The sequence below is a fragment of the Staurois parvus genome, unplaced genomic scaffold (genome assembly GCF_062004578.1).
Source record: "Staurois parvus isolate SC_StPar_1 unplaced genomic scaffold, SC_StPar_1.0 ptg000147l, whole genome shotgun sequence".
Classification (NCBI taxonomy): Eukaryota; Metazoa; Chordata; class Amphibia; order Anura; family Ranidae; genus Staurois; species Staurois parvus.
In genome coordinates, this window is record NW_028317943.1 from 21,602,936 (window position 1) to 21,625,210 (window position 22,275).

At 43.6% G+C, this 22,275-nt stretch overlaps 1 protein-coding gene across 2 annotated transcripts in view; it reads left to right on the forward strand.

Annotated features, from left to right (window-relative positions):
- The window catches only part of PTPRB (protein tyrosine phosphatase receptor type B), a 197,046-nt gene that overhangs the window by 78,832 nt on the left and 95,939 nt on the right, over positions 1-22,275 (forward strand). For both annotated transcript variants that reach the window (XM_089674108.1, XM_089674107.1), the window contains 2 exons: positions 10,003-10,281; positions 12,654-12,911. In XM_089674108.1, the coding sequence (XP_089530234.1) occupies positions 10,003-10,281; positions 12,654-12,911 (537 nt within the window). The remainder of the gene's footprint in view (positions 1-10,002; positions 10,282-12,653; positions 12,912-22,275) is intronic.

Sequence of the window (22,275 nt, forward strand, 5' to 3'; positions counted from 1 at the left end):
TTATGCATTGTATATATAGATGCATCTTTTAATTAAAATATATAAATCTTGCACTAATACCCAATGCCATGGCATACGACAAAATAGAACACTATTAATAAATACTCATTTATTGTGTGTCCTATTTACACGTTAATGCAGGGGTACTGCCCTTGACACGTCATGGGTGTTACGGGGGTTTTACGGGGGGTAACGTTTTGTCTTTAAAACTTATGTTCTTTTCATGTAATATTATGTAAAAGATTCAGAGGTGTAGAGAAAAATTATATGTACCCCTTAAGGTTTCCGAACTGTCCATTGGATTGAGGTGGGGCAAAACTGCTGTAATTTTTCAGACAGTTTTGAATTTTTCCTCTGGGATTCACACTGGCTTAATTCTGGTATTCCCATAAAAATACACACTAATCATATATGTCTGTTTTTGTCTCATGGACATCTTATTTTAGTAGCTCTGCAACAGCCATACTATTATTATAATTTTTTTTTAAATAAAGATGTTTATGCATTTTGTAAAAAAAAATGCTGATAGAAAAACTGCACACTCACAGGTGTGCTAACCGTTATAAAATTGATTGTGCAGTCATCATATACACACCACACTATCCTGCATCTATATACGGTTAGTAGCGATAGCAAGATATTTTGGTATTTTACTGGGCAAGTTAAAGTGGTTGTAAATGCTCAAGGTTTTTTTTATCTTCATGCATTCCATGCATGAAGGTAAAAAAAACCTTCTGTGTGCAGCAGTGCCCCCAACCCCCTCAATACATATCTGAGCTCCACTGAGATCCAGCAATGTGCAGGACAGCCTCCGCTGTCCCGGGTCTCTGCCTCCTCATTGGATGAGACAGCAAGCAGGAGCCATTGGCTCCCACTGCTGTCAATCACAGCCAATCAGCCAATTAGGAGAGAGGGGGTGGGGTCAAGCCAGGGCTCCGTGTGTGAAGGGACACATGGAGCAGCGGATGCCCTCAAAGCAAGCTGCTTGCAGTGGAGGCACCCGACAGGAGGGAGGGGACAGGAGAACCTGTGGGGCACCCGAGAAGTGGAGGATCCAGGCTGCTGTGTGCACAACGATGGCACACAGTGGGTAAGTATAGCATGTTATTTTCCCCCCAAATTGTTTTTTTTTTTTAGAAGTTTTTCACATAGGAAAAGGTGGGGGGAGGTAGGAGAGACCCATTCCCATCATCAGACTCTGCCAGGTTGGGTCACCAAGTGCATCTATCCATGGCTGCCAGATCTTATAAAATTTTGGGGGGCAAGGTCTGTTATCATACAACGGGTGAAATAAGTATTGAGCACATCAACATTTTTCCCAGTAAATATATTTCTAAAGGTGCTATTGACATGAAATTTTCATCATAGGTCGGTAACAACAAATACGTTCAGAAAATTAAGTTTTGTGTAATAAAATGGAATGACACTTTTATTTCATACTTTGTACAAAATCCTTTGTTGGTAATGACAGCTTCAAGACGATTCCTGTATGGAAAAACTAGTCACATGCATTACTCAGGTGTGATTTTGGCCCATTCTTCCACACAGTCTTCAAATCTTGCGGGTTTCGCAGGCCTCTTCTATGAACTCCAATCTTTAGTTCTTTCCATTGATTTTCTATTGGATTCAAGTCAGGTGATTGGCTGGGCCATTCTACCAGCATTATTTTCTTTCTTTGAAACCAATTGCGAGCTTCTTTGGCTTTGTGTTTGGCTTCATTATCTTGCTGAAATGTCCACCCTCATTTCATCTTCATCATCCTAGTAGATAGCAGCAGATTTTTATCAAGAATATATTGGTACATTTTTCCATTCATCCTTCCTTCAATGACATGAAGTTTGCCAGTGCCGTGTGTTGAAAAACAGCCTCACACCATGATGTTCCCACCTCCATGCTTCACTGTGGGTATGTTGTTTTTGGGGTGATGTGCAGTGCCATTTGACCTCCAAATATGGTGTGTATTAGGACATCCAAAGAATCAAATTTTGTTCTCATCTGACCAGACTATATTCTCCAGTATTTCACAAGCTTGTCTAAATGTTGCGCAAGATACTTTAAATGAGTGTCAACATGCTTTTTCTTCAGCAATGGAGTCTTATGTGGTGAACGTGCATATAGGCCATGGAGGTTGAGTGCATTACTTACTGTTTTCTTTGAAACAATTGTACCTGCTAATTCCAGGCCTTTCTAAAACTCTCCACAAGTGGTCCTTGGCTCTCTTTTCACTCCTCTGTCAGAAATGTTGCGAGGAGCACCTGGTCATGGCCAGTTTATGGTGAACTGATGTTCTTTCCACTTCTGGATTATGACCCCAACACTGCTCACTGGAACATTCAGAAGTTTAAAAATCCTTCAGTAACCAATACCATCAGTATGTTTTGCAACAATAAGGTTGCAAAGGTCTTGAGAGAGCTCTTTGCTTTCATACATCATGAGATGTTTTCTTGTGTGACACCTTGGTAATGAGACACCTTTTTATAGGCCATCAGTTGAGACTGAACCAGCTGATATTAATTTGCACTGACAAGGGGCAGGATTGCTTTCTAATTATTGATAGATCTCAGCTGGTGTCTTGGCTTTCCATGCCTTTTTGAACATCCCTTTCTTGATGTGTTCGATACTTTTTCCCTGTGTCATTCCATTTTATTACACATAACTGAACATATTTGTTTTGGTTTCTTTGTATGTGTGGATTACATGGGATGTTACCAACATGTGGAGAAAATTTAATGTCAGTAGCACCTTTAGAAATATATTTACCTAGAAAAATGGTGGCATGTTCAATACTTATTTTACCCGCTGTATATTATACTTAATTGTTAATGCCAGGCCCTGCATTGTATTATTATTAAATTGATAAGCATAAAATGTGGATTTTTTATACATTTACATGTCATTACAGATACATAGATATGGATACATAGAAAGTTGTGCTAACTACCGTTTAACTAAAAAGTAATAATAAACATGTAAGATCAAAAGTATATGTATAGCCTGTGAGAGTTAAGCATGCCATAGGCGGTTCGAATCTCCTCTGGTTCAGCAGGGACTGGATGAGCTGTATGGGCAGGCTGAATGTACAACTAGCCTGTCGGATTTTACATGTTATTATTGCTAGCGGCCACTATAGCCGCTACTATTAATCACTGTGTTCTCCCGGCACGCCCCCTACCTCAACACCCCCCCCCCCCCCTGCTGGGAGAACACAATGACTCCAAGGGAGGGATTCCCCCATCAACACTAACTGTGGTTGCAGAAAAGAAAATCGCTCCATCTATGACCAGTTTGAAACCCTTGTAAAATTGTTATTGCTGTCTGAGATCCTAACAGGAAGATTCACCCTCTCTATTGGTCCTTATGACCATTGTGTCCACAACAGAAAATTATGAGAAATCCAAAGTGCTTAAACTGTCATAGGAACAGGAGGAAAAGGGAAATCTTCCAAAAGGGACTCCGGTTCTGGTGACAACTGGCTGAGAGGGGATATTCACATACTTCCTAGAGAGTTCCTTCTATGCTCTGTTGTGTCTCCAGGATAGGAAGCATAGAGAAATCTCCCTGGTAGGGCACAGACAGAAAAAAAAACTTAACAGGGTTTTTATATCTTTTCCTACTGTATCAAAACAAAACATAGTTATGGCTTTACATATACTTTAATGTTATAAAATCCATTTAACAAAATTAAATATTTTTGAGTATTTTCACTGATGACATAGTTTCCAGTTACAGCAATTAAAAGGATTGTGTTCTTCCATATTTTTGTTTTCTATAGTAAATGACATTTGTAAATAAGCCACTGGATTCCTAGTGCCCAATGGTATTTGTGTGACCATTTACAAACAACAGCGGTCAGCATGTAACTCTTCTTCAATCTCAGAATGTCTCTTACAACATGTGTTCCGCCTCCAACCACACCTGTAATAGCTGCTGTTCACTTAGCAAAGTTAATTTTTACTTAGGCTGATGAATTAAAGTGATTAAAGTGATTACCTGCTCTGTGCAATTGAATTGCACAGAGCTGCCCCGAACCTTTTCTCCTCGGGTCCCCTTTCGGTGCTCCAGACCAATGGCTCCCGCTAGTATCAATCTGCTCAATGAGGAAGGACACAGCGGCTCCAGCTGCTATTGTGCATGTAGCTGGATCGGATTATTCTCAGGTAAGAATAAAGGGGCTGGGGGGGATCCTGCAGCAGAGAAGGTTTTTTACCTTAATGCATAGAATGCATTAAGGTAAAAAACTTTAAGGCTTTAGAACCGGAAAGGAGAATAGAATTCCTGCCTAACACTAACTGGACTTACAAATGCCCCCACCCCTTCCCCACTACCTATGCTTACTAACCTTTGTGAAAAAAAAAATGTGTATACTTCCCTATTTTTAGCCTGCTCACGTGATCTGGCTCCCCTGGTTCAATTAATGGCAGCTACAAGGGAATGCCGAGAGCTCTCTCCTCTCCCCTGCAGCTGCTGCTGACTGCCAAAGAGTTTCAACTGACCAGAGCAGGCTGAAGATAGGTAAATATACACATATGTTTGCATAGGTATCAGAAGGCTGGGGTATTTTTAAGGCTAATTAGTGTTAGGCAGGAATTCTACTTAAAGTGGAGTTCCACCCACGCTGTCAAAAAATAAAAGTCAGCAGCTACAAAAACTGTAGCTGCTGACTTTTAAAAAACTGCCATTTACCTGTCCCTCGGTCCTGCAGTGTGTCCCCCTCAGCCCGTTTCACCGGCCGTCCTGTATTCCAGGAGGCTGGCATCTTCAGTGTGGTCACCCGGCTGTGACTGCTTGCGGCTTCACAGCCGGCTACCCACTGCGCATGCGTGAATGGTCCTGTAGTCTTCTGGGACCTATCACGTGTCCCAAAAGACTACAGAGAGGGAGGGAGGACACCTTCCGCTTCCAATCGCCTAGGCGATTGGGCCGGAAGTGGGAGCAGGTACCTGTCAAATTTAGGTACCCGCTCCCCAGAGGTGCCAATCCTTAATGGGGAACGGGGGAGCAGTCCTTACAGCGGAACTTCTCCTTTTGGGTGGAGCTCTGCTTTAGGTGAAGCTGTGCTGACTGCAATAATAACAATCACGTATGCAAAAATCCTGTTTTTTCATTTTCCCATCACATAATAGAGTATTCTTTGCAAAGTAAATTTTTAATTTCCTTCATCTCATTCACTAAGCTAAGTGAGAAGTAGCAGTAAAGCACATCCAATGTGTTTCACTGAAAAGAGGAAGCAGAACCTGTATACAGTGAATAAAATACGTAAATATGGATGCCCCATGTACAAATACTAAGAAAAAAAACAATATTGATCAGATTATTTACATTGGGCTGATTTCTTGAATTTCCTTCAAATTAATATAAATGGGTCACAATACAAGCTGCTAGTGGGCTACAAACCAGCCCTTGCAGAACCATACCTGAACGATCTAGTTTTGAGTTTGTGTAATTTTTTAATTGATTTATTTTAGAACAATCTGTATGTATCTATGGTCCTTTTGGTCCAAAACATACCTTAAAAACTATTTTTCCTCAGTTTCTATAGAGCATGCCTATTCCAGTACTGTTCTGTTGTGACAGTTTTACAACCTTGAGTACTACACAGGAAAGCTCCCTGACTCCCAGGAGCATCTCTACATTTGTGCCTATATCAGGGGCGGACTGACAACTCATGGGGCCCCCGGGCAATAGGGGATCATGGGGCCCCTGTGTCCTTGCCCAAACTCAAAAAAGCCAATGAAAAAGGTACCAGGGGCATCTCATGGGGCCCCCTACTGACCCCGGGCCCTCGGGCAGTGCCCGAGTTTCCAAATAGTCAGTCCGCCCCTGGCCTATATAGAGGGTTGTATAGTTCAACACTCTTAAAAGTTGGTAAATCACATCGAACAAATATTTCTTTTTAAAATGAGGTTGATTAGTACCTAATGTATACTACATTTAAAGCTCAAACTATTTTCATTTTGGAAAGAGTAAGGACAGTTTAAAAGGTTGTTTTTTTTGGAATCAGAGTTGGACTTTACATGTGGTTATTGCCAGTGGTTATTATAATTGCTAGCAGTAATCATTACGATCAATGTTCAATGGCTCCACAGGTGGGATTGATAGGGGATCTAAATATTTTTTTTCCTGCAACCCGTGTTTGCAAGAAAGAAAATCGCTCCATCTGTGGCCAGTTTTAAAACCCTTGTAAAATTGTATTGCTGTCTTAATAGGAAGATTCACCCTCTCTCTTGGTCCTAATGACCACTGTGTCCACAACAGAAAAATCTGGAGATATTTTCCTTTAGCACATACAAAGTAAGAGGAAATCTGTCTAAATGAGGAAAATCCCTTCCTAGTCAGTTGTCACTGGAACAAGTGCCTCCATTTGAAGATTTCCTTTTTCAAGATGGTGTGGTGGCAACTAAAAATGTGGGATTTTTCCTCACCTTCACTCCCGGTAACATAGGTCACCACGACAAACATAAAGAGTGAATGTCCCTTGTGAAGGCACAGATAGCAGGAAAAGCCAGACAGCCATCAACACTTCATCCAAAACTAAAAAAAGATTGGGTTTTGGATGCACTTTAACATGGAGTCCCATCACTGGAGAAAATCACTTGAAGAATTTATGGTAGTTATTGTGGGCCTTCTCATGGTGTTTTTACATGTATCAGCGCTTCTCCATACCTTTGGTGTGAGAATGGCAACACTGAATGGAGTACACCAGTTCAACTGCAAGTGATATCATGATCATGTTTTAATGCTGCACTACCGGCTACAGCAGCAAATCCAGGGCTGCTTAAAGTGGTTGTAAAGACTAAAGGTTTTTAATGTTCAGCTCCCCCTCTGCCCTCCCTCTCTAGATCCAGCGCTGTGCCTGACAGTAGGGGTGCTGCTCTCTCTCTCTATCCTCACTGGACTCATTGGCTCCTACCTCTGTCGATCAAATCCAGTGACGAGGACGAGGCAGGCCCGAGCCACACTGTGTCAATAGATGCACACAGCGCGGCTTGGCATCTAGCTCACATGAGTGCTTACAAAGAAAGCCTCTTGCTATGGGGGCACTTGGAAGACAGAAGGAGCCAGGAGTGGGGGACCCCAGGAGAATAGGATTGGGGCCATTCTGTGCAAAACCATTGCACAGAGCAGGTAAGTAAAACATGTTTGTTAATTTTAAAAATTTAAAAAGAAACCTTTACATTCACTTTACAGTCATAGGTCCTAGTTTAAATTAATAATTTCATAATGAAACCTGATAGGGGAGCTAATACTAGCTAGGTACCCACATGTAAGAGGTATAGATATAAGCATAACAATGTGCATGCTATGAATGACAGCGCAGGTGTATTTTCAGTAGAAGGTGCTCTTTGAGTAGGCATAGAAAAAAATATATATATTAAAAGTGTAGGTTAATGTCTAAAACCAATTTTATTCACTGACACCCCAGCCTCTGTAGTAATGTCTGGTTTCTTTGTACAGACCACAAAGGGCCATATAGCATTTATTAGTTTTGCCACTAGTTGTCCTGTTGGACTGAAGGGCACATGCTAACTGGGAGATGGGAGATGTGATTCTGTGTCATTATTATTATTATTATTATTATATTATATATTATATCATTATTAGACAGGATTTATATAGCGCCAACAGTTTAAGCAGCGCTTTACAACACAAGGGCAGACAGTATTCATTAATAATAATGTGCTGTGCCTGTCTTTGTGATGGTGCAAGTTTCAGGGGTAATCAGTATTATTCTTAGTTTCTATGTAACCCTGAGTGCGAGCAAAAACACTTCACTCAAGCTCTACTGCAAATCAGAAAGATGTGAGCAGGATGCTGGTGCTCAGGCTGATTTCTTAAGTCCAAGATATGTAGCAATATAGCCGGCAACTCATTTCTTCATCATAATATCTTTATTGGCGCACAGTAGAATACATAAAATCCATAAAAGCTGATGCATTTCGGCCACAGACTTTCTCAAAGGCTGTGGCCGAAACACGTCAGCTTTTATGGATTTTATATCTTCTACTGTGTGCCAATAAAGATATTATGATGAAGAAATGAGTTGCCGGCTATATTGCTACATATCTTTAACCCTGAGTGTGAACCTACATTAATATCAGCACAAGATCATGTACAAGATACTGAGATCCTGTTCAAAGGCACTGTCTGTCTGGCTACATGGATTGCTACAATTCAACAAGGTCATATTTGGCACCATTTGCTTTTCTTTCTACAGAGATTTATACATTGTTGCTGGAAGAGATTGAGTTACTAAAGGCAAATATACTGTTCATTGCATGGAAATTTTCCCCAGAGCTTAGTAAATGTGGTGAAATTTCACTTTGCAAGGAATACCCAATCTCAATTACATGCAAGGGAAAAAAAACGGTGACAGTGAACATTTGTTATTAAAATCTTTATTACATTTATTAGGAATGCCTACAAGATTTTTTTATTTCAGTGCACAACTTGTGTAATATTGCACTGATGGCTGTCTGCCAGCTAAGAATTTCTGTAACAATGTAAATGGCTTAAGTGTTTGTTTCCAGACAGGACTCTCTCAGCCCAGGCACTTCCCAAATTCATTGTTCCTTTGTTCTAACGGATGTTAAAGGGACTAAGTGTTTTGTTTTCTGGGCCAGATAGATTAGATAAAGTCTGAATTTTTTAACCTCACCTTCTAGGCACGCAAACCATTTTATAACTGACTATGTCATACAACTCGAGAGACACAATGTTCAAAGTACTAGAACTTCTATTAGGAAACACAAAATATTTCTCCTTACGCCATCACCTCAGTGGAAGATAGTTATGAAGTGCATTTTTGCAGACACACTGAGAAATATTGTATCAATCATGATCAACAATTTTTAAAGTGCACTTGCTGTAATACACCTGTCACAATGCAGACAGACATCTTGCTGGCTGAGAACATCTCTTTAAAAACATTGCCAACCAATTAAACAGTAAAAAGTTCAATTATTTTGAACCAGATCATGCCTCATATATACTTGCTATGAATTGCTAGACATTACAAGAGCTGTTATTAATCTCATGCACATGGTCCCTGCAAAAAATACTGCTTTATTGCTCATAAAATTTATGGTTTCACCACATTTCAGCATCATGTTTGCACATCTTCCATATGAAAGATATTGGATCAAAGATAGAATAAGGGAGAATGGGACCAAAGGCAAGATAACAGTTTTAGCACCTCCACCCATCCCTTAATAATTTACATTAATAAGGATTGTAACAGACAGAGAGAGTGAAGCCATGTACTGGCATTGTGCCCTCCATTAGGCACCAGCTGTCTACAAGTGTGTTCTCCCTTGTAAAGTGAAGGAAGGGTGCAAAGCTTTGACCAACTATGCAATCCCCCAGAATTACTACAGGAGCACAGAAGTTGTAGCTGGCCCTATAGTCATCCACTGTTACCTTGTGGATGACCTGGTTCTGTTTAGGATAGATCCTGAGGACAGGAGGGGAACACCGCTAGATGCCCTTGGGTTTGGCTTAGTGTATTTCCTGGGGAAGCAATTGTGATTATCCAGAAAAATCCAACTCAGCCTATCAATTTTGCCACTGAAGAGGGTCACTTAGGATGTCTGGGGAGGTCAGAAAGTGAATGCATACAAACATACTATTGCTAGCTAATCTGACAGATGGAGCAAGGACTGATCATTTTAAGCCATTTTTCTCAGACCTACTTATTAGTGCTCTCATCGATTCCAGGCAAATACTTACTGATGTGCTTGGACTCGGTAATAACATTGATTATGAGAAAGTTCTGGAGGTATCTAAAATGCAAGTGTTTTCCTGGTACAGGATATTATTTAACCATAGATGGCATACAGTATGTAGAATTATAGAAACAAAGAGAAGGGACAATGTGTAAGATTTCCCATAATCCTTCGTAGACTTAATAAACACCTAAATTGAGGTCCATTGCAAATAAAGATCTTTATGACAATTCTAACAAAATTAAAAATCTTATATTGTGTGTTGTTTCTTTTATTTTAGACCCTCTTCCTCCATCAAAATTTGAGGTAAGAAGAAACACAGTCACACCAAATAGTTTCCAGGTCTTTTGGAAACCATCTTTAGGATGGGTAGATGAATATGAACTGCATTTACTTAATGATAAAAGGGAAAGTGTCCAAAAGAATGATGTCCCTGGCAGTAGTGTAGTAAAAGAAGCAACGTTTACAAACCTGAATCCAGGCACCAAATATATTGTTTCCATAAAAGCTACTTCTGGGATGAAAAGCACCCCTACTACCTTCATCAATGCCTCCACAGGTAAGACTCTTTATATTGGTCACTGTTTATAACTACAGATAAAGAGGTGTCTACTTAAAGTGTATATACATTTATATGTTCCAATATGCCTGTGTATTTTCAAACTTTGGAAAAACATATTATTGATTCTCTGTTTAAGAGATAGCCACATGCAAATGCATTAATGGCTCATATTCCCTAAAGTAATATGAGGTTCAGGATCAGTTTAATAAGTTTACCATTGTTTTTACTATTGCATGTGTTTTTGTTTTTGTGCAGGGGGTTATACTTTTAAAGAATCTTTCAGTTATTTAAAGCAGAACTTCACACTCTCAGTCAACATGGACTATTTTTATTCTTTAGGTTGCTAGCATTAGTAAATAGATAGGAAAGTATATCATATTTACTTGTTTTAAACCATTTTTAAAAATGTTTCAGTTACTTCCTCATTTCCATGCCTAGGCAAATGATGTCATACATCCTGGCAGACTTCAGGAGGAGAGGGAGGGTTTTCAGCTCAGCCTATGCCTGAGCTAAGGGCAGATGCATTCCAGGAAGTAAATCATATGTGAATCGTTTGCCCTTACTCAAGATAGCCATTGCCAGAAATGCCAGGGGGTGTTTTTAAAGTGATTTTTCAGAAAAATAAAGCATTGAGATATGGATGGATGGGTGAGTTTGCTTTTAGTATTACAAAATGAGTATTAAAAAGCATTTTTGGTTTGTGGTACTCAGATGAAGTGCAGTTCCACTTTAGTTGGTTGTTCTGCAATAAATTTATTTGCACAGTGCAATATATTATTATTGTTATTATTATACAGGATTTATATAGTGGCAACAGTTTACACAGTGCTTTACAACATAAGGGCAGACAGTACAATTACAATACAAATTAATACAGGAGGATTCAGAGGCCCTGCTCATTAGAGCTTACAATCTAAGAGATATATGTTTAATTCTATTAGTTTTGGGTTGAGGAAAACCATTTAATTTATAGCAATGTGCTTTAAAAATGTTCTCAGTGCTCCACTGGCTTCAGGACCCTGACAGAAATGGATGAAATAAAAAGGTAGGGAGGAGAGCCCGGCTTGGGGCCCTGACAAAGTCTTGTGACCAGAGGCGGACTGACCATTTGGAAACTCGGGCACTGCCCGATGGCCCGGGGTCAGTAGGGGGCCCCATGAGATGTCCCTGGTACCTTTTTCATAGGCTTGTTTGAGTTTGGGCAAGGACAAAGGGGCCCCATGATCCCCTATTGCCTGGGGGCCCCATGAGTTGTCAGTGCGCCCCTGCTTGTGATTGGCTTTCCTTCAATCATGGAGTTCTTTCTGCTGCGTTAGGACATTGTAGGCTCTACACAGTAGCTCCAATTATATGAATGTGCCATAAAATGAAGACTGTAATAGCTAAAGAATGTATAGTGGAATTTAAATAGAGATATTCACTCCACATTATGATTGGACTTGGTTTGGGCTGGAGACTGCGCTTGTTTGATTGCTTGTCACTAGTAGTTGCTAGGTGGCTCCATGGAGAGTGAGGAAGGGATCACCTCCAGTGGGTTTCACTCAACGGTGGGTGGTGGTGATGATGGACCCCTTTGGGGGCTTGGGTTCCTACCTATATGATATGAAAATGTGGTCGTTTTGGGAACCACTTTGGAGTCCACTCCCATCCATAAGCAAACACTAACAGCCTTTCAGAAAGGGGAGGAATTTTCCCCAAAACACATTGGCTTGATTTATATGTTTAAACTTTCAATAAAAGTTCTTAATCCTACATCAAGAGTTGGACCCATTCTGGACCCTGGGTGCTCCTCTCTCCTCATGCCAGTACATTATGACTGGAGGCATTTGTTAAACTACTAGCATGAATATTTCTTAAAGGAAACTTTTAGCGACATAATTATGGAGGCAGCCATTGCTCTCTTTTTAAGAATACTAGTTATCTGGCTGGCTCTAGATTCAATTTTTTCTGAGTTAGAAAACTTGGACCAGGCAGACTAGAAAGTCAGAGTGAAGTTAGAATATCTGGTCTTCAGATTTGTTCCAGGTTTATGCCTTAAGAAGCATTGATATCATGGAAGTACAACAGCCAGAAGAAGAAGAGGAATAGCAATAGCAGCCTCAACTACCTCCTTTCACAGGTTTCTTTTTAACAGTGTCAGCAAATAGGCATAGCTTGTTCCATGTGCTTCTAGGATTGTTGCAGAAGGGCTGCTTTATAAATGTTCTTGTTACTGTATTTCATTTAATTTGTATATTTGGTTTTGGTGTATGTGTATGTTTCATTTATTGTTTGAACTGTATATTTATATCTTGGATTGTTTGCAAGTGTTTGTAATTTTGATGACAGTTACTGATTTAGTTAAGGATGTCTTCTTCTTTTCATTTTAGTGCCAATGCCTGTGAATATTGTTGATGTTGTGAGTAAATCAGACAGCATCCAAATTACCTGGAAGCCTGGTTCTGGAAACTCAGAGAACTACAAGCTGATCTTATGGGGTCAGGAGAGGACAATAAAGGAGGTCAATGTGGATGCACAGGTTACTGGGCACACTTTTCATGGACTTCTTCCAGGACATATTTATAATATCACAATCATCACTGAAGCTGCAGGTTTACAGAACAGCAACTCTAAATTAGTAAGAACAGGTAATCCAAGGGCAGAACTGTACTGACTGAAAAGTATCAAAATTAATTACTATGTTGTGTATTTTTTGTTTTTTTTTAATTTCTATATGGATTATTACCTAAATGCAGGGGTATCAAACTCAATTTCAAATGTCATAATTTCAAGACTAGATCTCCAGAGCACCCCTCCTTACATCAGATCTCAGGAGCTCCCCCACTATCAGAAGTCGAGAATCCCCCACCCTCCCTTACATCACAGTGCCCCCCCTTACCTTGTGCTGCCAGGAAGAATCTGGGGGAGGAGCTGGGAAGCAGAACATGCAGGGTTTGGAGGTGGACCAGAGGAGAGCTCTAGTCAGCTGCCAGAATTTGCTGAATGTTGAGACTAGGGAAGGTGGAGATTAGGGAGTGCTGCAGTGGCACAGAGAGGCACAGGATCTGTATTAGGAGTTCTGTCCTCCTCTCTGCTGCTGACTGCTGAGACAAGGTGGGGTGACACAAGAAGTGTACTGCAACTGAAAGAAAGGTGCGAGTGCAACGTGAAATGGCCTGGATTCAGCCCACGGGCCTCGTGTTTGACACATGTGCCTAAATGCATGTGCTTACCCATGAAAACTATGATACTACATCAAAGCTTGAGTTCTATAATCCAAGACTTTCAGTTTGAGACAGGCACTGTAATTTTGTACTGTAATTTTAAGTAAGTAAAGTTTAATTAATGATGTTTATTAATTACAAAGATCTTAATCATTGCTGTGACCTTTGTCACAACTAACTAAGAGATCACCTTCAACCATCATAAGAAAGGACTAGCTTTTTCTTTCATCTGAAATTAATGCAAAATTTATAGTGATTTTAAAAGATGAAAAAATCAATCCATGAGTCAGATGGACATGGCAAACTAATGCTCTTCCCTGGTTCTTGCAGATCTAAGATCCTCCTGAATATGTGCATGCTGATTCATCATATTCACTAATAGTCATTTTGTTCAGGAATCTTGATTGTCTAGATGGAATTATTCTCAGAAGGGACAAATCTACATGTACCTATTTAATATGATTAGAGACTTGGTTTTGCCTGGAAATCACATTTATCCAAACTTAGAAGTTTTGGCCATTTTCACATCAATTTGCTCATATCCAAGATTTGCAACTACATGCTTGCTTGAGATTGAGATCTATTATGTTGAAATCATCAATATAATCAGAAGGAATCTGTAGGTTAATAATTTATATGTGTATAGTTTTGTGTGTTAAAGGTAATACTCATCTACATTGGGTACTTACCTTAATTTTTTATACTATTTGCAACTTTATATAAAACCTAGCTTTCATATTCTCTTGTTACGTGTATGTTCTGCAACTTCTGTTTTGTAGTACACAGTGCAATCATTTTGATTTACTACTCTACTTATCTCAGGATAAGTCTACAGACAATGCTCTGCTACAGAGAAAGTGCTCCACTATCTCAGGGACAGCCTAAGGACAAAGCTTTTCTATCTCAGGGCAAGTCTATAGACAAGGCTTTGCTATCTTAGGGCATATCTTTCGATAATGCTGCGCTGTATCTCATGTCAAGTCTACAGAACTATTTTGTATCTAAGCACATGTCTATGGACAATGTTCTGCTATCTCAGGGCAAGTATACAGAAAGTGCTCCACTATTCCAGGACAGGTCTATAAACAATTCTCTGCTATCCAAGGGTAAGTCTATGGGCAATGTTCTGCTATCTTAGGGCCAGGGGTGGACTGACCATTTGGAAACTCGGGCACTGCCCAAGGGCCCGGGCTCAGTAGGGGGCCCCTTGAGATGCTCCTGGTACCTTTTTCATAGTCTTTTTTGAGTTTGGGCAAGGACACAGGGGCCCCATGATCCCCTATTGCCCGGGAGCCCCATGAGTTGTCAGTCCGCCCCTGCTTAGGACAAGTCTATGAAAAGTGCTCTGCCACCAAATGGCAAATCTATGGACAGTGTTCTGCTATCTTAGGGCTAGTCTACGAAAAGTTCTCTGCTACCATAAGGCAAATCTATAGACATTGTTCTTTATCATAGGTCAAGTCTACAAACAGTGCTCTGTTACCTCAGGCAAGTCTACAAACTTTACTTTGCTATCTCAGGGCAACCTTACATCAAGGCAGGTCTATGGACATTGCTCTGCTATCTGAGGGCAGGTCTATGGACAGTGCTCTGCAATGTCAGGGAAAGCCTATGGTCAGTATTCTGCTAGCCTACAGCAAGCCTACCTCAGGGCAAGTCTATGGACAATGTCTACAGACAGTGCAATGCTATCTTGGAGCAAGTCATTGACAATGTTCTGCTATCTCTGGGCAAGTCTACGGAAAGTTCTCTGGTACAGACAATGCTCTGCTATCTCAGGACAAGTCTACAGACAATGCTCTGCTATCTTAAGGCAAACGGATGGCTAGTGCCCTTTTAAAAATGGCCAAATAAAAAAATTAATCATTTAGAATCATGATACTCTAAATGAATTTGGTGCAGCAGGCATTTTGAAAGGATGGTGGAAGTTACTTTTTGACTTCTAGACAGCCACAAAATGAAGTAATTTCAGATATGTTTATTAACCACTTGCCTACAGGGCACTTATACCCCCTTCCTGCCCAAGCCAATTTTCAGCTTTCAGCGCTGACACAGTTTGAATGACAATTGCGCGGTCATGCAACACTGTACCCATATGAAATTTTTATCATTTTTTTGAGACAGATAGAGCTTTCTTTTGGTGGTACTTAATCACCTCTGGGATTTTATTTTTTTTAAACAAACCAAGAACCACTGAAAATTTTGAAAAAAAAAATTTTTTTTCTTAGTTTTTGTTATACAATTTTGTAAATAAGTGATTTTTCTCCTTCACTGATGTGTGCTAATGAAGCTGCAGTGATGGGCACTGATAGGCTGCACTAATGGACACTGATAGGTGGCACTGGAGGCACTGGTAGGTGGCATTGATGGGCATTGACAGGCATCACTGATGGGCGCTGAAAGGCAGCACTGATACATGACACTGATATATGGCACTGATAGGTGGCACTCATAGGCAGCACTGACTGGCACTGATAGGTGGCACTGACTGGCACTGTTAGGCAGCACTGACTGGCAGTTAGGCGGCACTGACTGGCACTGATATGCGGCACTGACTGGCACTGATAGGTGACACTGTCTGGCACTGATAGGTGGCACTGATAAGTGGCACTTACTGGCACTGATGGGTGACATCGAAAAGCAGCTCAGATGTGCAATGATTTGTGGCATTGATGTGCACTGGTATGCACTGATATGTGGCATTGAAGTGGCACTGATGGGCACTGGCACGTGGCACTGATGAGCACTGACTGCTGGCACTGATGGACACTGACAGGTGGCACTTCTGGGGCCACACCGATCATCAGGGCACACTGATCATCAGTGACCTGATGATCAGTGTACATGTCCCCTCCGTGGAAAGCCGATTACCAGCTCTCCTCTCCTCTCGAGCAGTCAGCGTGACAGCTTGAGAGGATGAGAGGAGAGAAATGCAGATAACCAGCATTTCCGTGTTTACATGTTATCAGCTGTGATTGGACACAGCTGATCACATGACCGAGCCGACATCTTCGGCTTTTTCCGTGATCCATGATCCGCTGTGTCCGAGGGACACAGCGCACCGGCGATCGCCGCGCTGTGTGCTCCCTGAGCCGCGCATGCGCAGTGAGAATGGAAGGACGTCATATGACGTCCTATCAGAACGAGAGAACCACCTTGTGCTCGTCATTGTACTATATGGCGGGTGGAAGGTGGTTAAAGTGTATATAATCCCAAAACAAAAATGTAATTCATTGCGGCTTACCAGTACTTAGAAGTGGTGGATGCATTTGTTTTCTATTTTTAGCCTTTTATGATATTACTTTCACCTGGCAATACTGTGAATAATGCACTTCCAGTCTCTAGGTGGCTAAACTCACTTTTCAACTGTATATATTGAAGGTGCCATTGCTGTCACCCAGACTGCACTTCCAACATGTCTATCTTTGCTCATCTTCATTATATGGGAGTGATGGGATTAGTAGTCTTCTAAAGAAAGATACCATATTTGCTTTCAATTAGTCTCACAGAAAGTGCTACATTTTTGGCAAGATCAGCAAGTGCTTTCTGTATTTGTTGAAAATGTGCTTAGCCTGAAAAAAAAACACTAAAAAAAAACACTAATACAGCCACGACCGTTAAGATTTAGGCCTCATGCACACTGGACATTTTGCTATTTCACCTTTCCTCCTAGCAGTGGCATTTTGGCAAAAAAAAGCTTGACACTTGTAAACATGTTTAGCCGGATCAAGTGTTTGGACATTCATTTATTATTCTGGCCATTGAAATTAATTAATGCTCAAGTGCTAAACGCACCTAGCATTAAAACTCGTTTAGGTGTGTTTACATGCATCAAGTGTTTTTTCTGCCAAAACGTCACTGCTCTTGGACGTGCTGACAGTGGGGTTTTTCTCGGCCTCTAAACGCCCCTGCCTCTAAACTCCTGTAAACGCATGCATGGACACATAGGTTAACATGCAGGGGCGTTTGGAGGCAGTAAAAAACAAATGCCAGATGCCCCGAGGAGCAGCAGAAAAAATGTCCAGTGTCCATGAGGCCTTAGTAAGCTGCAATGTATACATTTTTGTCTTTGATATTCTTTAATTATGATACTAAAAATATGCGATGCAATATGGCATGCATGCGTGGAAATCACATAAAACTTTCAGATCCAAAAAAACCCTACACCACTAAAGACAGTTAATTCTGGCTGCACTGTGACCTTTACAAGAGTTTTTGCCATTCCTCTTGTTTGCCGAATTGTTTAAATAAGTAAATAGAAACTAGGGGTGGTGGAATTGTGAATACTGCTGCTACATCCCTTGTGTTATGATCCGCCAGGCGGAGCCTTCCGGCTGCCAACTGATAGACCAACCCAGAGCGTGGGGTCTAAGCCCGGGCTGTGCCTTCACCAGGGCCCCTGATGGTGGGGATGGACTTGAAACAGTCCCGGGCCAGGTCACGACCTCTGGGCGGGCCCACCAGCGGCTGGGAAGGCCTCCGGGGATGCGTGTAGGTACCGGGAGAGCCAGATATGAGGCGGATGACGGCCCCAGCAGGGTGGCACGGATAGTGGTTCCGTGGGGGGTAAGCGGGGTACCAAATCAGCGGGCAAGGAGTAGTCAGGTCACATGCAGGGTCAGCCAGGTAAATCAGTCCGTAGAATAGTCAGGATATCCGAGTCAAAACGCAGGAGCAGGCAGAGTAGTCAGGACAAGCCGGGTCAAACACAGGGGCAGGCAGAGTAGTCAGGACAAGCCGGGTCAAACACACTACTGCGCATGCGCGGCGTCCTGTCAGCCGCGGCTCGCCGCCAGTGCGCATGCGCGGGGGGACGGCGCCGTGATGCAGGATTCCGGCGCCGTGATCCCTGACACTGCCCCCCCCCAATGGGCACCCTCCGGGAGCCCCACTGATCTCTCCACCGCGGGTGTCCACGAAAAAATTCCCGGATGAGCCGGGGAGCGTGAATGTTCTGGGCGGGTTCCCATGAGTTCTCCTCAGGGCCATAACCCTTCCATTTTATCAGGAACTGGGTCTGGTTCCCCCTCCGTCGGCAACTGAGGATAGTCTCCACTTCGTATTCCTCCTGGTCATCTACGGAGATTGCCTCGGGAGGTCTGGACTCACGGTCCGGGAAAGGATCCGGTCTGGATGGTTTCAGGAGAGACACATGGAACACAGGATGTACCCTGAAGGTCTGCGGAAGCTCAAGCTCGTAGGCCACCTTGTTGACTACACGCTTTACCGGAAATGGGCCAATGTACTTGGGTCCCAGCTTCCTCGAAGGATGCAGCATCTTCAAGTTGGTCGTTGACAGCCATACCCGATCCCCTGGTTGAAGCAGTAATTCTCCTCTTCTTTTCCTGTCGAACGCCCTCTTACTGTCCCCTTGGGCTTTGGCGATGGCTTCCTGAATTGTCTTGTTATTGACAGAGAAGAAGTTTAAGACGTCCTGAGATGCCGGTACCGGGTTTTCAGGCATCAGGTCAGGGAGAAATGTGGGATGATACCCGTAATTGGCGAAGAACGGGGATTGCCCCGTTGCAGAGTGACTCGAGTTGTTGTACGCGAATTCTGCGGACGGCAACAACGTCAACCAGTCATCCTGAAGGTAGGACGTGTAACATCGCAGGTATTGTTCCAGCGTTTGGTTGGTCCTCTCGGTTTGGCCGTTGGTCTGTGGGTGGTAGGCGGATGAAAGCGACAGCTTGATTCCTAGTGCTTTACACAAGGAGTTCCAGAACCTGGAGGTGAATTGGACTCCCCGATCTGACACTATATCTTCGGGGACCCCATGAAGCCTGACTACTTCCTTAATGAAGATCCGTGCCGTTTCAGGTGGCGATGGGGTTTTCTCCAGGGGTATAAAATGTGCCATCTTTGAGAAGCGGTCCACGACCACCATTATTGCTGTGTAGCCTTGGGATGGTGGGAGTTCGACCACAAAGTCCATGGCAATCATTTGCCAGGCCCGCTTGGGTATTGGTAATGGACGTAACAATCCCCATGCCCGGCTCCTGGAGGGCTTGTTCCTTTGACAGGTGGAGCAGGTCTGGACGTAACGCTCGCAGTCCTTATTCATGTTCGGCCACCAGAACGAGCGCCGTAGTAGTTCCAGAGTTTTCGCAACCCCGAAGTGACCTGCCATTCGATGGTCGTGGCAGTGCCCTAGGACCAGGGTTCGCACCTCTTCTGGGACCATGATCCGGTCTTCCTTCCAAAACAGCCCGCCGTGGTTCAGGAGGGGTGACCCCGACGGAACTGGTAGTCCTGTAGAAGCGTCGAGGAGTCTGGAACGAAGTTCTGTTTGTAGAGCAAGGAAACTTCCGGAAGGTAAGATGGTGTCAGGTGCCACTGTGTCATCGGGGTCCTCAAACATGCGGGACAGAGCGTCTGGTTTTGTGTTCTTAGTACCGGGTCGGTACGTAATATGGAGAGTGAATCGCGAGAAGAAAAGAGCCCATCTTGCCTGGCGAGGTCTCAGTCGTTTCGCTGTTCTTAAATATTCCAGGTTCTTGTGATCTGTGAAGACTAGGATTGGGTGTGTGGCTCCTTCCAGTAAGTACCTCCATTCTTCTAGAGCGGATTTGATGGCCAGGAGCTCCCGATCTCCAATGTCATAGTTACGTTCAGCCGGCGTCAACTTCCTGGAGAAGAACGCCACGGGGTGCAGTAGTTCCTTGGTTCCATTTCTTTGGGACAGAACCGCTCCTACCGCGTTCTCAGAGGCATCCACTTCCAAGACATATGGGAGGGAAGTATCCGGATGGCAGAGGATGGGCGCAGACGTGAATAATTTTTTGAGCTTCTCGAATGCCGTCTAGGCTTCGGAAGTCCACTTAAAACGGACCCCTTGTTTCGTCAGTTGCGTGATCGGGGAGACCAGACCGGAGAAGTTCCTAACAAACTTTCTATAAAAATTGGAAAAGCCGATGAAACGCTGTACCCCCTTTTTGTCGGCGGGTATTGGCCAATCTAAGATCGCCGTGACTTTCTGGGGATCCATCGCAACCCCCGCGGAAGAGAGAACCAGTCCCAAGAACGTGATTTCGCGCTGTTCGAAACAGCACTTTTCTGCCTTGGCGTATAGCCCGTGTTGACGCAACCGTTCTAATACCCGTACTACGTGACCTCGATGAACCTCCAGTGAAGGGGAGAAAATTAGGATGTCATCCAAATAAACTACTACAAAGACATCGAGGAAATCACGAAAAACATCGTTGATGAAATGCTGGAAGGTTGCCGGTGCATTACAGAGCCCGAATGGCATCACTAGATATTCGTAGTGACCGAATCTCGTACGGAAGGCCGTCTTCCACTCATTCCCCTCCCTGATACGGACAAGGTTATAGGCCCCCCGCAGGTCTAGTTTAGTGAATATCATTGCCGATTTTAATCTCTGGAGGAGCTCGGGGACTAACGATAAGGGATAACGGTTCTTTACCGTTATCTTGTTTAGATCACGGTAGTCTATGCAGGGCCGTAACGATTTGTCCTTCTTCTCTACGAAGAACAGCCCGGCCCCGGCTGGGGATGTGGAAGGACGAATAAACCCCTTCCGCAGGTTCTCGTCAATATATTCCCTCAGTACACCCGATTCCGTTTCTGACAAGGGAAAGATCCGGCCGAACGAGATCTCAGATCCGGGTAGGAGGTCTATAGGACAATCGTAAGAACGGTGTGGGGGAAGAACGTCAGCCCCTCGCTTACTGAAAACGTCCAAGAAGTCATGGTAGGCCGGGGGAATAGTCTGGGATAGATTGGCATCACCGTCCAAGCACAGGAGGAACCGGGGACCCACGGATCCCGTGACCTGGCAGTGATTCAAACAGTAGGGTGACCTAAATTGAATCGTCCCCCTTTCCCAGTCAACCTGGGGGTTATGGGCCCGCAGCCAAGGGAGCCCCAGAATAACTACAAGCTCCAGAGTCAACGATTGCGGTCACCGATAGTGTTCTTCCCGGGAGCTGCAAAGACACAGGTATGGCCAGGTAATTGGACTGATCATCCCTTCCTGCGGGTAAGGTAAAAGAAAAGGAAGCGGACTTACTCATCTTTGCAGGACAGGAGCGCACCTGGTGACCAGCTTCCCCGCAGTACAGGCATAGGTTCAGCGATCGTCTCCTTTGACGTTCCTCGACCGACAAGTGGGAACGGGCCAGTCCCAGCTGCATGGGTTCCGGGTTGTCCCCCGATTCCGTGCCTCGGGGATGGTTCCCCGGGGTTGGAGCTGTGTCTCTCGGTGGGATCCATGCCACCCTTTGACCCTGGCTGCTCCTTTCCAGCCGACGTTCCCTTAACCTACGGTCAATCTGGATGGCCAACTCAATCAGTCTTTCCAGGGAGTCTGGTAGGCCTACTCGTGCTAGTTCGTCCTTGAGAGACTCAGACAGCCCGATGCGGAACTGGTGACATAAGGCCGCATCGTTCCATCTGGTGTCTCCCATGCATCGCCTAAAGTCGGACGCGTATTCTTCGGCTGCCCGGCGGCCTTGCCGCAGAGAGTATAGGGTAGCCTCTGCGGAGGCAGCCCGCTGAGGGTCATCATACAATACTGCCATGGCCTGAAAGAACTTGGTCACGGAGTCAAGCTGGGGGTCACGCCTCTCCATCAGACGGTGAGCCCAATCCTGGGGCTCATCCTGAAGGAGAGAGACTATAAACCCCACCCTGACGGTCTCGGAGGAGAATGTGCGGGGCTGCAAGTCAAAATATAGTGTGCAAGCATTCCGGAAGGCTCGGAAGCGGCTCCGGTCACCACGGAACCGTTCCGGCAGGGGAACGCGGGGCTCAGGAGCTAAGGGTG